Source organism: Micromys minutus (assembly GCF_963924665.1).
Source record: "Micromys minutus genome assembly, chromosome: 19".
Lineage (NCBI taxonomy): Eukaryota > Metazoa > Chordata > Mammalia > Rodentia > Muridae > Micromys > Micromys minutus.
In genome coordinates, this window is record NC_137954.1 from 52,634,853 (window position 1) to 52,650,205 (window position 15,353).

At 37.0% G+C, this 15,353-nt stretch overlaps 1 protein-coding gene across 2 annotated transcripts in view; it reads right to left on the reverse strand.

Moving 5' to 3' along the window:
* Positions 1–2,889: 2,889 nt before the first annotated feature.
* TMEM232 (transmembrane protein 232) overlaps positions 2,890–15,353 on the reverse strand; it is a gene marked incomplete at both ends in the record, with an annotated part of 287,483 nt that continues 275,019 nt past the window's right edge. For both annotated transcript variants that reach the window (XM_080933485.1, XM_080933484.1), the window contains 2 exons: positions 2,890–3,066; positions 11,651–11,744. In XM_080933485.1, coding sequence (XP_080789611.1) covers positions 2,890–3,066; positions 11,651–11,744 — 271 coding nt within the window. The remainder of the gene's footprint in view (positions 3,067–11,650; positions 11,745–15,353) is intronic.

A 15,353-nucleotide genomic window follows, 5' to 3' on the forward strand; every position in this document is an offset into this window, starting at 1 on the left:
TGTGTAGGTGTAACATTCTGGGTGTTGTGCTACGCATTCTTACTAGTCATTTAGTAAGATCAGTTCTGAAACTGATCTCATCCTTTTTTGTGATGCTGGGAAACAGCAGCTGAAGGATAATTGAGAGAAGAGAGGGGATCTGATTGTTTCTATATTTTGCTTTACCTGGCAGCATGATCTGTAAAAGACAGCTTGTTCCTCTTTTGATGATTTTTCATCAAAATCACATCCCTAAGCCAACTCCATTGCATCTCTCAGAGGGACCAGCAACAGGAGAGCAGTCTCCTCACTGAAGGTCATCCTCTATAATGTGTTTCCTTCCCTCTACAGAACTCTGGTGTTTTTGAGTCTGTGGAGCTAAAGGGCGATCATTCTCCTACAGTTCTGTGTTATTTCTCTAGTCCTCTTTCATTAATTTCAGTTCTAAAACACCCTTTTAAAAACAATTCCTTGAGGCTGGAAAGATGACTCATCAGTGAAGAGCATTTACTGCTCTTGCAAAAGGACCTGACTTTGGTTCCAAGGACTCACATCATGGCTCTACCTGCTTATAGCTCTAGTTACAGGAGATTCAGCATCATTATCTGGTCTCCAAGGACTGCATATAAACCTGTTCAGGCCACACACACACACACACACACACACACACACACACACACACACACACTTTTAAATCAGTTCTTTGTATTGAATTAAAATATCTCTGATAAAACTATTGACAACCTGGTTTTTCTAGTTAGCATTTTCTTGTGACAATCTTTACCTAATTATGTTAACCTTACAAAAGAATGAATTTAAGCATAAGGGGATTACTAACTTGTCTACTATTTCAGGGCAACCAGAAATCAAAACTGAAATGTGGCTCCAGATCTATGAGCATGAAGTTGATAACATTTCAAGAGGAATCTGAGATAGACAACTGTAAGAAATGTCTGCTTTTACATTTTAAAATGTAATTTAAGAAGAAAGGTGCAGGAATTCTAATCACCTCCATCTCTTCTAATCTTTCCCTGTATCACTGTCTACCTACTAATATGTAGATCCTACATCTGCTTCCTTCCTTGTCACAATTACTATGTCAGCAAAGGGGTGATAACAAAACTGTATGTGTGTGCAAGGATCAAAGACAATGATGTCACATTGGAAATGGGGAAAGTCATGGAACATTGAGAGTAGTCAAATAATGAGGATCAATGCTAGCACATAAAAAACAAAAGTCTCCAGGGGAACCAAAACACACCTCAGATGCCAGAAAGATTCAGAAACAAAGGGACTGGAGTCTGTCTACAGAGATGGTACAAAAGCAGAAGGAATAGCTGAAGTTCGTATAAGTGGCAATTAGGCTATTCAAACACCTTTCCTTACAGCTCAGTGGTCACATGTGCCAAAAAACCAGCAGATAAGATTAAACAACAGCCAGAGTTTGGTAAAGTCCACATCACATGGTGTGAGGGGATGGTGGGAAGGAATCTAGACTTGCTTGGGTAGAGTGGTAGAAAGAATCTTATGATATGGTGGTGAGCAGCTGATAAAAACATGAAATTAAAGCGAAGATGATGGAGATATATGGGAAGTGTGTGTTGTGAATTTTTTTCTGTAGCTGGGTGGGAATAAGAGTTGGTAGAAATGTGAATATGAACCAGGCAAGTGAGGACTGAAAACAGAAAGCTCTCTGTCACATGCTTCTCCCTTTGGTTACTGTTATCATGAACAACACTAATACCAAAAAGAATACCTACAAAAGTCATTATACAGACCATAAATGTATGGCTCATTTTCAAATGCAAGCCCCCAAAGTACTTGCCAGCTCTGTGAAGCAATAACTTCCCTTTAAAAAAAGAAACCTTACCTAGAGCCTCCTAGAAAGATTAAGAAAAGCAACAGTGCTATGCATACACATGTGGCAAGTAGTACGGAATTCCACCAGATTGAGTGATATTCCATAGGGCCCTTCACTAATATGGGAGACCACTTTGACTTGTATCAGAATGTGATATCCCTAATAAAGTATTTGCCTCTTAAGTATCACCAAACCACATGTGTGAATTGAAGTGAAATTTAAAAATATATTATCTATATTTTTATAAAGGAACATCAGGTACCACAGGAGCTCCAGTCTTTCACCCTTGCCCATAGGCTGAGAATATCAGATGAGATGAAATACCATTTATAAAATAATTCCTGGTGGGATGGCTGCCTTAAGTAGTTAGTACCAAACTTTCGGGGCTCCTTCACATCTAGGCTCATAAACTCATGTGGCAAACAAAAACAGCTGTCACTCAGTGTGTCTTTGGCCATCCCTTAAACATCACACTGATCTTGGAGACTTACCTTTCAGGACTTGCTTATGCATAGCCATTTATCAAGTGGAGTTTCGTTCTTCAAAATCAGACAATAAAATACAGATTCCAGAGCGATCTTAATTTCTTTATTCAAATAGAAGTGATTCTAGAGGCTCAAACCCATGTTCACTCACGCTCTAAAGAGAAATTCACACACACACACACACACACACACACACACACACACACACACACACACACACACATACATCCTTTATGTCCTGAGTCATTAATCGGGCTTCACTTTCTTCTCACAGTACAGAGAATGTTGACACTTAGAGTGGTTGCAAGAGCGATCCTAGAACATGGGGAAAGTTACTAAGGGAAGAATGGGAGTAGTCGGCAAAACCAGTTCACCTAAGTGTGACGAAGAGTTGACTATTTAATTTTAAGACTATGCTGTGTAACTAATGGGTATAGAGATAAAAACTCCTTTTTTAAAAATGACTGCAGGCTGATGCTAAGAAAGCTCTTCTACACAGAAGCTCACTTAGTGTTTGTTGCAGTGCTGGGTTCCAACTCATAGAACCCACATTTCTTTTCTGGGTCACATTTTTTTCTCTGATGGAATTATTTCATAGGGTTTGGTTTGTTTGTTCAGTTTCCTTTCCCTCTGCTTCATAATTTCTTGAAAGTAAATCTTCTCCTTTTCCTTCTCATTCTTCTGAGTTTGGGCCTCACATTCTTCTTCTTCTCGTTTTCTGGCCTCCATATCTTTTCGCCACTGTGACAGAGATAATAATTCATTTACATATTGTTCTTCCATAGAAAAAGCACATGTCAACATAGCTTTTCAATTGCCCACTGCTATAGCTGTTCTCCTCCTAGTGTTTGCAGGGGTGTCCCTCAAGTTTCTTTTCCTCTAGCATATTTGAAAAATCCACAAACATCTACATGCCCCACAGAAGCAGAAACAAATGTTAAAAGTAAGACTTGTTTCTAGCTCCCAAGGTATTTTGCTATTCTGTCCAGTGCTGATATCTCCATGATGGCATGCATTATAAAATGAAAAATATAGCTGAAGGAAAAAAGAAAACACATAGAAAGTATAGACTAAAGTGATAGGTTCAATCTTATGACTAATAAGGATGGACATGAAATTAACGGCCATGCAGTTTTTCACCATAGCAGATGGGTGTGTCTGACATAAAGAAAACTGAGATCGTAATTGGTGTGGGAACTAAGGTTGGGGAAGAACTAAACACACTTTTCTAAACTATTGGCAGAGGAAATGGTTACAGGAAGTAGTAATAAGCCCTCTTCAGACTGAGAAGAGCATTTGGTGTGGAGTCACTCTGGGCATCACCTGCTGGATGACCCCTAAGGCTTCCACCCACAATGTTTTGTTGTGTTGTTTTTGTGCGCCTGTTGGTCACCCTCAGCACAACACTGACAGAGTTCCATGTAATCCTACTACAAGTTTAGAGTTTTGCAAAATGTTTACTCATATGAACACACACTAAAACTGAAGCATAATAATATCATATATGCTTATAATAGATGACCTATTTAATAATATCATATATGCTTATAATAGATGACCTATTTAATAATATCATATATGCTTATAATAGATGACCTATTTAATAATATCATATATGCTTATAATAGATGACCTATTTAATAATATCATATATGCTTATAATAGATGACCTATTTAATAATATCATATATGCTTATAATAGATGACCTATTTAATAATATCATATATGCTTATAATAGATGACCTATTTAATAATATCATATATGCTTATAATAGATGACCTATTTAATAATATCATATATGCTTATAATAGATGACCTATTTAATAATATCATATATGCTTATAATAGATGACCTATTTAATAATATCATATATGCTTGTAGTACATGACTTCTTTAATAATAATATAATATATGCATATAGTATATGACCTGTGTAGAGTATGGTCAATTAAAAAGTCTATGGCTTAGGTAGAAAATAGAGGTAAGACATCCAGGAGTAGAAAGAATATATAGATATAGATATATTTGTCTACAGAGATATTAATCTCCAAAGAAGAGATAAATAAATGGAAATTGATATAATGTTTTTAAGAATACATGAACAAATGAGTAAGTCCAGACCTTTGATTTCAATGCTTGGGAGACAAAGGCAAGGATGGTCAGGTTTTTATGAATCTGAGGCCAGATTAACCTACAAACAAATCCAGGTTAGCTTGGGCTACACAGAGAAATTCTAACTCAATAAATAATAATAAATTTTTTAATTATCAAGATGAAGGTGGTTATAATATTACAAATGCTCTATGAGAGAGGTCAAAATAGAGCATACCTAATTTTAAAAAGCCTGATGAATTGAATCAATCTATACTTTTGATGACTTTGGGTTGCTGAACTTAGGGTGTACTATTTTGAGAGAGAGAAGCTCTCTAATTGTGTTAACAGAAAAGAAGAAAAGGTTTTAGACCCCTTCCAAAGTAATAAGGAGCAGATTTGAGGAAGACCCCCTGAAGATCTTGGCTACAGATAAAAAGAAAGAGATCAACAAGACTAAGCAGAACAGGTAACATGGTTTGCTGCTCCCTCTGCATAAGATCAGTGCTAAACTGACTAAGACATAAAAATGCCTTTAGCCAGAACTTCAGCTATGCATAATCAATGGGTTGTGTTGGCTGAAGAATCCTCAAGATTCATTATGCCATTCTTTTGAATAGCTCAAATGAAGACTTAAATCACAATTTGGTTATGTGATCAAACTCACTCCTAATCAAAGACAGTTGCCTTTCCCCGGTTCAAACAAGGAGCAAAAATTTATCCTTAACTGATCTATGCATCTTGCACATTTCATCCACATATCTTTGTAAAACTAAATATTGGTTATAAGGTTTTTGTATTATGGAATGAAGCACCAAGAGAGCATCCCTAATAAGACTCATCCTTAGTAATGGTGACATGACCTGTTCCAGCTCCATGGTCCTGACTCAAGTGATGCTGCTTCCAGAGAGTCGTTTATAGAACAGCTGCAGAGAGAACTGCTAATCCGAGATGGTCTTGGTTCATCCAGCCTTTCAGACTGTTCCAGTCAGGACAGTCCTGAACATTCTCAACACACTGAGACTGGGCAACAAATGATGTTAGCTAGCTTTCTTTTGACTTAACCATTTTTTTTTTTCAATTTCCTTTTGGGCCCCCAAGCAGGAATTCTTCACTCCAACTCAGCAGAACACAATTATAAGAAGAATAGTATCCCTGCCCCTTAAGTTGGGGTAGATGGTTTTGGTAATTTTATGAATTATAGAAATGTTGTCACTTTAGGGAATGCTTTGCAAATAATTATGGTCTTGGACGGCAAGAAAATGTGTAGCTTAGCCTCAGGGATTTCTGTCTTTCCTTTTCTCTATCCTTTCTTTCTTAGGTAAAGGGAAGTAAGTTGAATTTAAAAGGAAGGATATAGCAATATTATAAGAAGCTTGATGAATGGAAATGGATTATTAAATCTACACTTAACCAAAAGCATTTTATAGCTATAATCTTACATTGGTAGAGATCTTTACATTTTGATGCAAAATTGAAGTTACATTTTCTTATATTGATACCATTTTGTATATTAATACAAACATAAAATTAATTTGTTATGACATGTTTGTATAGGTATTATGACTATACAACTCATCTTAAAATAACAGGTTTAGTCCCAGTCCTTTTAATGACTGCTATTACAAACTGTTTAAAATAATTAATTAAAGCAAGTTAAGAGACAGACAGTCACACTCATTGTTATATCAGATTATTAGTCTTAGATCAACATTTAAATGTACATCCTGTATTGTCCAGATTGTAGGTAGCTGGGAGGCAACATTTGCTTGTTCAAATGTTCTATGAATAGATGGATGGTCTTCAAAATTCTCAGAGATGCAAAAAATATGGCATTTAAAGATGTTTTTTTATTAATTTAAAGTTTTCTTGACATTGAGATATGTCAGCTCTTTGCAGCATGCCATTCAACTTGGAAGAATATGATGAGCACTGAAAGACTCCCCATATGGAATTGCTTCAATTGTGGCAAGTTAGCCAGTGGGCAAAGAAAGTGCCCTATATTTATCTGCAGAGAGAATTCTGTCCAAAACGGACAAAGAGATGCAGGGAAGTCAGTTTCCCAGCTCTGACAAAACAGGGTAAGCAAGTCCTTCATAATTCCTAATTTGTAAAAGGTTTCATGTATTTTGGGCCAGAAGGCTTAGGATAGGTGCTCCAATGTTACAAAGAATATTGGAGACCATCAAGGTAGTCAGCTGTCTCTGTCATTTCTATATGTTTTGGGAACTGTGTCCTTGTATTTCCTACATACTGAAGTAATATTTATTTCCTTCTCAGGTCTGTGATGGGGTTGGAACTAGATAGTCATAGTCTTACTATGCTCATTAAGCTTAAGAAGGTTAGGATTTAAAAAGATGCTTTTAGAACGGTAATATAAGTCAAGATAGAAAACGATTTAGATAAAGAAACGTGAACTCCCCCAAGATAGGATAGATAATAGAACACTTTATCTAAATTGCCAAATAGAAATAGACTGGACATTGTAAATGTATATCATACCTTATGATTTTCATAAATGTTATATTTGAAATAAGATGAGCCTTTTATTGGACTAAAAAGGAGAATTGTAAAGAGAACATCTTGTGTATTGTATGGATGCATCACCTGTCAATTAAAAAGCCTGTGGCTTAGGCAGGGAAGAGAGGTATGATATCTGAGGAAAGAAAGAATTCTGGGGAAGGAGAAAGTGGGAGAGTTGGCAAAAAGATGAGCCAAGATGCGCATGATTCCTGAGCACAGAAAACTGGACACGTGACAGAACTTAGGGTAGAATAAATTTAGGAAAATTTAAGTTATATCTAGTCATAGAAGAGCCTAGCTATATGTTATTTGTAAACATGATTTGAGTCTGAGTCTTAATCTGGAAGCTTGGGGTTGTGAGGCAAAACCAGGATGTAACTACAATAGTTCTGATTAATGTTTTTCGAGATGTTATCTGAACATCATTATCATATATACATTCAGTTTCTCAGGAGATAATTTATTAGATGAAATATACAGAAAATTGTGGCAAAAAGGTTCATAATATTCATGCAAAACCTGCAATCTGTTTAGTTTACAATTTTGTGATATTCAATAGCAACAGATACCTTTCTTCTCATATTAAGTCATCAGTCTCTTGCCCAAGTGTAGGTCAGAGCTTATTTATTAGAGCAAAGGCTATTTGTTAGAGACTATCCAACTAGAGAAAATGACATTTTGACTCAGTAACTATCAGCAGCCAATAGTCCCTCAGGGATATGAGAGGACTTAAATAGACTACTTCCGTATACATAATGAAATGTGAAAGTGACCAATCTTGTGTAAGTCTTATTCAGGCACCATGGCAACATGAGTTTAATACTTGTGAGATGGTCAGAAGATACTTTTTTCTTTACATCTCCTGATTCTCTAGTTCTCTTGTTTTTAAGTTCTTATATTATTTTTAGTTAGATCACTTTACGTCTCTCTCTCTCTCTCTCTCTCTCTCTCTCTCTCTCTCTCTCTCTCACACACACACACACACACACACACACACACACACACACTTTCATCCCTCTGGGTCATCATTTCTCAAACCTTTCCCATGTCTCTACCCCACTTTCAACTCTTTTTATTATTATTACATAGATATATGTGTGAGTATGTGTGTGCACATATAAAAATACAACATGCTGAGGCCATTTTGCTGTGGGTAGGTATATATGGTTTCAAGGGTGATCATTTTGCATTAGATAACCAATAATGGATGAGACTAATTCCTCTTCCATCTGCAATCTTTAGATGCCTGCAGTTCTTTGTCTAAGTGTAAGGAAATCCCACATAATTTTCTCATTTCTCGTTAACATTTCCAGTATATTGTTATCATTCTGGTCTTGTTTAATGCAGTCATTTCTAGGGGACACTGTTTTACAGGAAACTTCCTGGTTTTATGGCTCCTACAATCTTCCTTTCTCCCCTCTTCTGCAACTTTCCCAAGGAGAAAGATACGAGAGCTGTGATGTGGATTTATCCATTGGGGCTGAGATCCCCACAATCTGTAGTATCTACACTATGTCCGATCATCTTCAGCAATGTTCTCTTAACCTTGAAAGAATGATATGGTTGTCCCATTTGTAACTAAACACTCCATCTCCCTTTTTTTTGGCAGTTTGGACAGTTATGGGTTGCTTTATCAATCCCTACCTAGTGTAGTAAGAAGGCTGAGTGCAACACTAATATGTATATAAACACAAGTTTTCCCTAGCGTCTATGGCCTGCCCAGTCATTGGCTCCTAACCAGTTTGGCTACCAGGAATGCATTCTTTTCCATGAAATAGGCCTTAGCTTCAATCAGAAAATGTGTGGTTGTTCATATAAAGACCATACCACTAAAGCACTAGAGAACACAGATTATTATAGCTCATAGGATTCTTAGCCAAATAACATTTTTGATAACATTTCACCTAAAATACCCTTTATAGCCATTTATCACTACCAAGTCTATTTATCAGGTAGGAAAATTCCAGATAAGTTTCCAACTTTATTTTTATATGTCTAATCATATGGTGTCTTCACCATCCATTCATTCACTGATGGGCACCTATGCTGATTTCATTTCCTTGTTACTGTGATTAGAGCAGCAATAAACGTGGAAGGGAAGAAATGTTCAATGTGAACTACAAAAACTTTTAGCTATATTCCTAAGAATGACAGATCTGGGCCCTACAGCAGTACCATTTTGAGCTTTCTGGGGAATGTGAGCACTGATTTCCACAGGGGAATACACCAGTTTACACTCTCAGCAACAGTGTCGAAAGGAGCTTGTTTTCATCATCCTCACCAGCGTTCAGGTTTACTTATTTTTCTAATAGTAGTCCTTCTGATTGTGATAAAATATCAAACCACTTCGAATTTGAATTTTCTGGTAGCTAAAGATGGTGTACATGTTTTAAAGTGTTTATTAGTTATTTGTGTTCCTCTTTGGAGAACTCTATCTTCAGTTCCTTAAACTATTTGTGAAGTAGATTATTTGTTTACTTGATAGTAAGACTTTAAGCTTGTTCTAGATTATACATTCTAATTTTCTATCAGCTGTATAGCTGGCATAGGGCTTCTCCTATTTTGCCGGCTTTCTTTGCAGTGTAGACTCTTTCAAATGCCATGAGTTTCAGCTTGTTGGTTGATAGCCTTATTCCCTGAATGGAGTCTTATTTGAACGGCCTGTTCCTGTCCTTGTTATTAGTGAGGCTGCTTCACATTCTTCTTTTAAGCATGACGTTAGCTACATGTGTTCCAAACATTGCCTTTACTTAGTTGAGATGTGCTCTGTAATCCCTGGTGTCTCCATGTTGCTGTAAATATTTTAAGAAGACACGACCCCCACGCCTCGGCTCCACACTGGCGCCCTGTGAGCTGATCCAGTGTGGCACCGCGCCATGCATCTCAGTAGCATTACTTCTGGCCCCATAGAGTCATATAGAAGTAACTTTAATTTATCTCTGATTACAATCTCTCCCCCGGCTACCTCTCTACTAGCTGGGAACTCCGCTCACATTCCCCAGCCACCCCTGGTCCCAGCAGTGGCTACCTGCTCACAGTTCCCTTGGCGTTGAGTCGCTGAGTAAAGAAAAACACCACACAATAAATTCTGATCCAATTGATATGATCTAATTATCCCACCTAGACAAGTCAAGCATCCTGTACTCAGCCAACCCTTATAAAATATTCATAACAGCCTTATTCTGTGCAGAGAGGAATACCTATGTCTGCGTCTATGCCTCCTCCTCTTCCCTGCTTCTTCCTCTCCTCTTCCTAAAACTTTATTCCTGCCTATCTTTCCTTCTTGTCCAGTGACATGCCTCGTTTTATCTTGAACCTGCCTGTTGTGTTTCTTGCATAAACACAACAAATTACATCTCTAGAGCTTTTATTATGAAGAGACATATGGTTTTGTCAAAGACATTGTCTATATCTATTAAGATGCTCATGTGATTTCTGCCATTAATACTCTGTGGATAAGTTATATTGATTTTCATCTGTTGAAACTGCATGTTTGTAGTAAAGTCAACTTGATCAAGATGAATAATTTTTTTATGTTCTTAAATTTATGTTGCAAGTATTTTATTGAGAATTTTTGAGTCTGTGTTCATTAAGAGATTGGTTTGTAATGTTCTTTTCTTGGTATATCTTTCTTTGGTTTTAGAATTAAAATAATGCTGGTTCTTTAAGAACAGTTTGGAAGTTTTCTTTCATTTTCTATTTGGCAGAATAATCTGAGAACTATTGGTCCAAGTTCTTGGAAGATCTGATTGAACTAAATTCCATTTAGATTATTTTATAAAAATTGGGATGTTTTTAACTACACTTTCCATTTTTAGTTTTGCAAATCTGGTTGTATTGTTTATTTCATCTTGGTTGAGTTTTGATAGGTCAAATCTATCCAGAAATTCATTTGGATTTTCCAATTAAGTATAATATAATTTTTTAAAGTATTTGTGGATGATTTTTTGGTTTTCATTTGGTATCTTATGATGTCTCCATTTTTATCTCTAAATTTACTTATCTGGATCCTTTCTCTGTTTAGTTTGGTTGATTTAGCTGAGGTTTTTTAACTTGCATATCAAAAACAATCTGGCTTCATCTTGTTCCTGGATGCTTGGAAGATCTTTGCTCGTGTTTTGACACTCAGTGTCCATCTTTGATGACAAGATATACTTCACCAAATCAGCAAAATGAAAGAGCCTATTTCAACCTGTTAGTCTATGTGACTTGATAAGAGAGTGAACACTGTTTCTGGAAAGTCAGATAAGCTATACCCATGAAATCTCATTAACATGGTTACCTAAGCAAAATCTAAAGAGGAATGACACTATAAGACATGCTGATACAATAGGGGAAATATTATAAAGCTTTAACCTTAGTTAAATCAACAACAACAAAACCCTATAGATTATTAGCAAATGCTAAGATTGGAAAAAATAGTCTTCTCCAGGGAAGAGGCCCAAAATTGTTTATCCAATATCAATACCAATACCAAGCACTTGGACCTGAGATCATGTACATATACTTAACATTAAACAGACTGAAAACACAGTATTTATATGTTCAGTTGTACATTTAGAGATATATATGCATATATATTAACAATTAAGTAAATTCAGGCTATGAATTTGAAGGAGAGTAGGGAAAGAATTGGAGAGAAGTAAGGAAGAGTGAAAACAATGTTATTATATTCATTTTAGTTAAAAAAAAAGAAAGTCAGTCTTACATGATGGTCAATGATTTCTTCCAATTTCTTATCCGCCTTGGTGAAGAAATTTGGATACGGAAACATGGATAGTTCTAACACAGAAGGATGTTCCCTTCAAAAACACACACACAAAAAAAAAAAATGTCTGGCATTAGGTGGAGATGCAATCCTTCATTAAGACACATTCACAATTAATTATTAAACATCTTGACACTGCTTTATTAACTTTACTCTCATAGATTACTGGTGTTCTAGCCTATAGTTTCTCAAAGTCATTTTGGATTACCACAACTACCATTTTTGTGACTAAGACATGAGATTATGCAATGAAAACTTGAGAAGAATGATGGATTAAAAACTCTGGGGCTGATGAGCTACTAGAGCACAAAGGAGAGTTGAGGATTGGAATACCTCTATACTCAGTGGGGAGTGGGCTCACCCGGCATCCCTCATGGGACCCTAACACCTTGAAAACTCTAAGGAATGCCTAAGCCTAAGAATTTGACCCAAGAAATGAAAACATGTGAGTTAATATATTCTAAGTTAGCCTTCTTACTGTGATACGTTAGCAATAGCCTGTAAATTTACGGCTACTATGAAGCTGGGCCCCCCAATTAAAGCAGATTTAGAGCCAAAATGCCCACATACTAATTCTACTATTTCAGACGTTAGGAAAGCATTTTGCACAGTAAGAAATATGAAAAGAACTGAAATGGTGGGAAGGGGATTTTGAGGGAGGAAAAAAGTTGTAAAGAGAAAGGTTTAGGGAAGAGAACAAAGAAAGAAACACTTGAGAAATTTTTATCACAAAATGAAGTTTGATCAGCATATTAGTCTAAGAGTGCTTCACACTACTTCCCTCATGTCTATTGCTTATATCATTCTAACAAGTTCTTCATTCTTGCTTCTGTTGTCCCCTTGCAGAACCACATGAGCTGTTCTATACTGCAGTAATGCCTTTCAGATCTCCATCTACCTTTAGAACAACACTTTCTTCCCTGCAGACCTTCTCCATCTCTCCTCTGGACTCATGCCTCTTCTTTGGAATTTGTTATTTAGTGTCATGGTTTGAATGAGTATGACCCCATGAGTTTATTTGGTTATATACTTGGTCCCCAGTTGGTAGAACTGGTCAAACAAGATTAGGAGTTGTGCCCTTGCTGGAGTAGCTATCCCACTGGAGGTGAGCTTTTAAGATTTCAAAACCCCATGCCACTCCCAGTTAGCACTTCTGCCGTGTAACCAGTTGTAACTCAGGTTGGTCAGTAAATGATAACCAAGCTGTAATCCATAGAGCCAGAGAGGTTATGTACACAGGAAGGGACTACGAGGGACACAATGTTCCCATTTTTTCTTTTGGAATGATAATTTCTAACCTGTGTCAGTATGTTGAATGTATGTAGTTTGCTTTTTATTATTATTATTTTATTTTAAAAGGGTTATAATTAAAAGATTGCCTTGAATCTTAGAAGAGACTTTGAACTTTCCAGCTATTCACTATCTCCTCATCAGCTACTATCCAGGACTGCTGACATATACTTTGTATTTGTGAGTGTAGTTTACTATAGCTCCCTGTTGTCCTAACTCCCTAGATTTGTGTATGTCCAGGCCAAAGATTCACTTGTAATTGCTTCAGCATACTGTTGCCCTCAGGGCTGATTATCTGCATATGTTGTAGACTGTTTACCTCTTCTCATCTTCTTCCTTGTTGGTTGGGTTAGTGCTTTTAGTTCAAGCCCAGTGCCATAGTGCCAGATCCTTCAGAGACTGTTTTCCCATTGCACGTCTCAGTTGTAACTTTACATTTATCATGAGCCCATGTGCATTTAATGTTTTCCTGAGAAGCTGCCCAACCAAGGAGATTTTTTTGTCTGTTTTTCTTCCTCACGCCTGTATGCCTCCTGCCTGATCGGTGAACACATGAAACTTTAAAGATACTTTAACCCTCTTTATTTTCTAAGCCGGCACCAGGAGTTTATCTCATTGGTGCCCAGTGCTATAAGAGAGTCACGATCTCAGGACATGGGCTGTACATTGAAGCAGATACGTGGTTCAAAGGAAGCAACACAGCACCAGGGAACATGGAGTTCTCTCTCAACCAGTAATGCCAAGAAGCAGTACGAGAAAGACAGCTTTGCACACTCTTCACACCGCCCTATTAAAACATTAAAGAAAACTGTGACTCTAGAAACCTGGGAGTTGGAGGAAAGACAGGAACTAGCATGTGGCTTAACTATATTCATTCCACAAAAGCTGAGCATTTCCAAAGTTCAAGGACCTGTGCTCAGCCCTCTGAAAAGTAAGAGAGACTCTTAGAAATTATTTAAAGGCTAAAAGTATTTAAGTAAGTTTTCTTAAGTAATATATAAAAACTAACTAGGACACAGTCACCTAATCACATTCTTCTCCCGCACTTTCCCACCATCTTAGAATCTATCCTGCTTTTTGCTTCAAGTAAGCTGAGTTTAAAGGCCTTCTGCTGAGTGCTCCATTTGCCTGTTTGATACATTCAGCACAGCTTTTCCTTGGTGCAGTTGCCTATCCCAGGATGGTCTTATCTTCAGAGCCTGATATTGGTTACGTTTAGAAAGACTTCTTTTGTTTCCAAGTAAAATTCCACTCACAGGCAGCAAGAGCTGGGTGTGGGAGCATCTTTTGGATAATTCAGTCTGACACACTTTAGATTGCAAAAGAGTGATGTAAGAGCCGATATAGATAAACCCTAAGACATGGTAAGGATGATTTGCTTCACATGCTCTCCTGGTCAATTAAACCAATATCCATCGCAAAGAGGCTGCTGTCATCCAAAACGTCCGTGCTCTCATGGAGGAGAGCACAAGCAGACATCGATGGGACCCTGGGAAACTGTTGTAAAGTGGTACAACACAGTTTTTGAGCTGCAAAGTTATGAAAAAAAATGGGTTTTGTATGGTTGTTACAATACACATTGGAACTGGATGAAAAAAAAGTTCAAAAGGTAGAGGGATGGCAAGGTGGTTTTGAAAGCCCTAGAGGGGTAGGTGGTCTCTATCACCCCTGCATCATCATACCCTAACATAAGAGTAAAAGCATCATGATACTTGTCTGCCACTATGAAATGGATGCTTAAGGAAAACCAATGCCTCTAGAGACAACAACTATTACAAAGGTCAAAGGTTATTTAATAAAACTGTTTAAAAGCATCGATGGCCCACAGAAGCAGCTAGAACAAGAATTGCGAAGGCCTCCAAGAAATGTACCATTGAGAATAAGCAATATTTTCCAAGCCATGAACCTCCATAGGGACTTTATACAATTGTACAATTGTTTTATGGACCAAAAGGAAAAATCAAAAACAAATTAAATTCTCAAGGAAAGGAGTTTTTGTTTAGAAAGACGTTGGTAGAGACTTGGAAACCTCAAGGGATTAGTAACACAAAATTAGATTTCAGAGACATCAGTGGTCCAGAAATGAGAAACAGAGCATTAAAAATGTGAGTGCCATAGTCGTAGCTAGGTTTGCTTGATACTTAAACAGAGAAAGGTCAGAGGGCTCCCTATGTACGACTAACAAGCCTGGTGTCAGTTTTCAGAAATTTTAGAGTAGTATAGAAGGCAAACTTTGACGTTCTGAAAAATTGAAAAGACCTTTCATAAGTATTTCAGTATCTCATTTGGATCTGGTAAAAACCTGTAAGTTGGGGTTATTTATGTTGAATCAAAAATAGATTTGAATTAATAG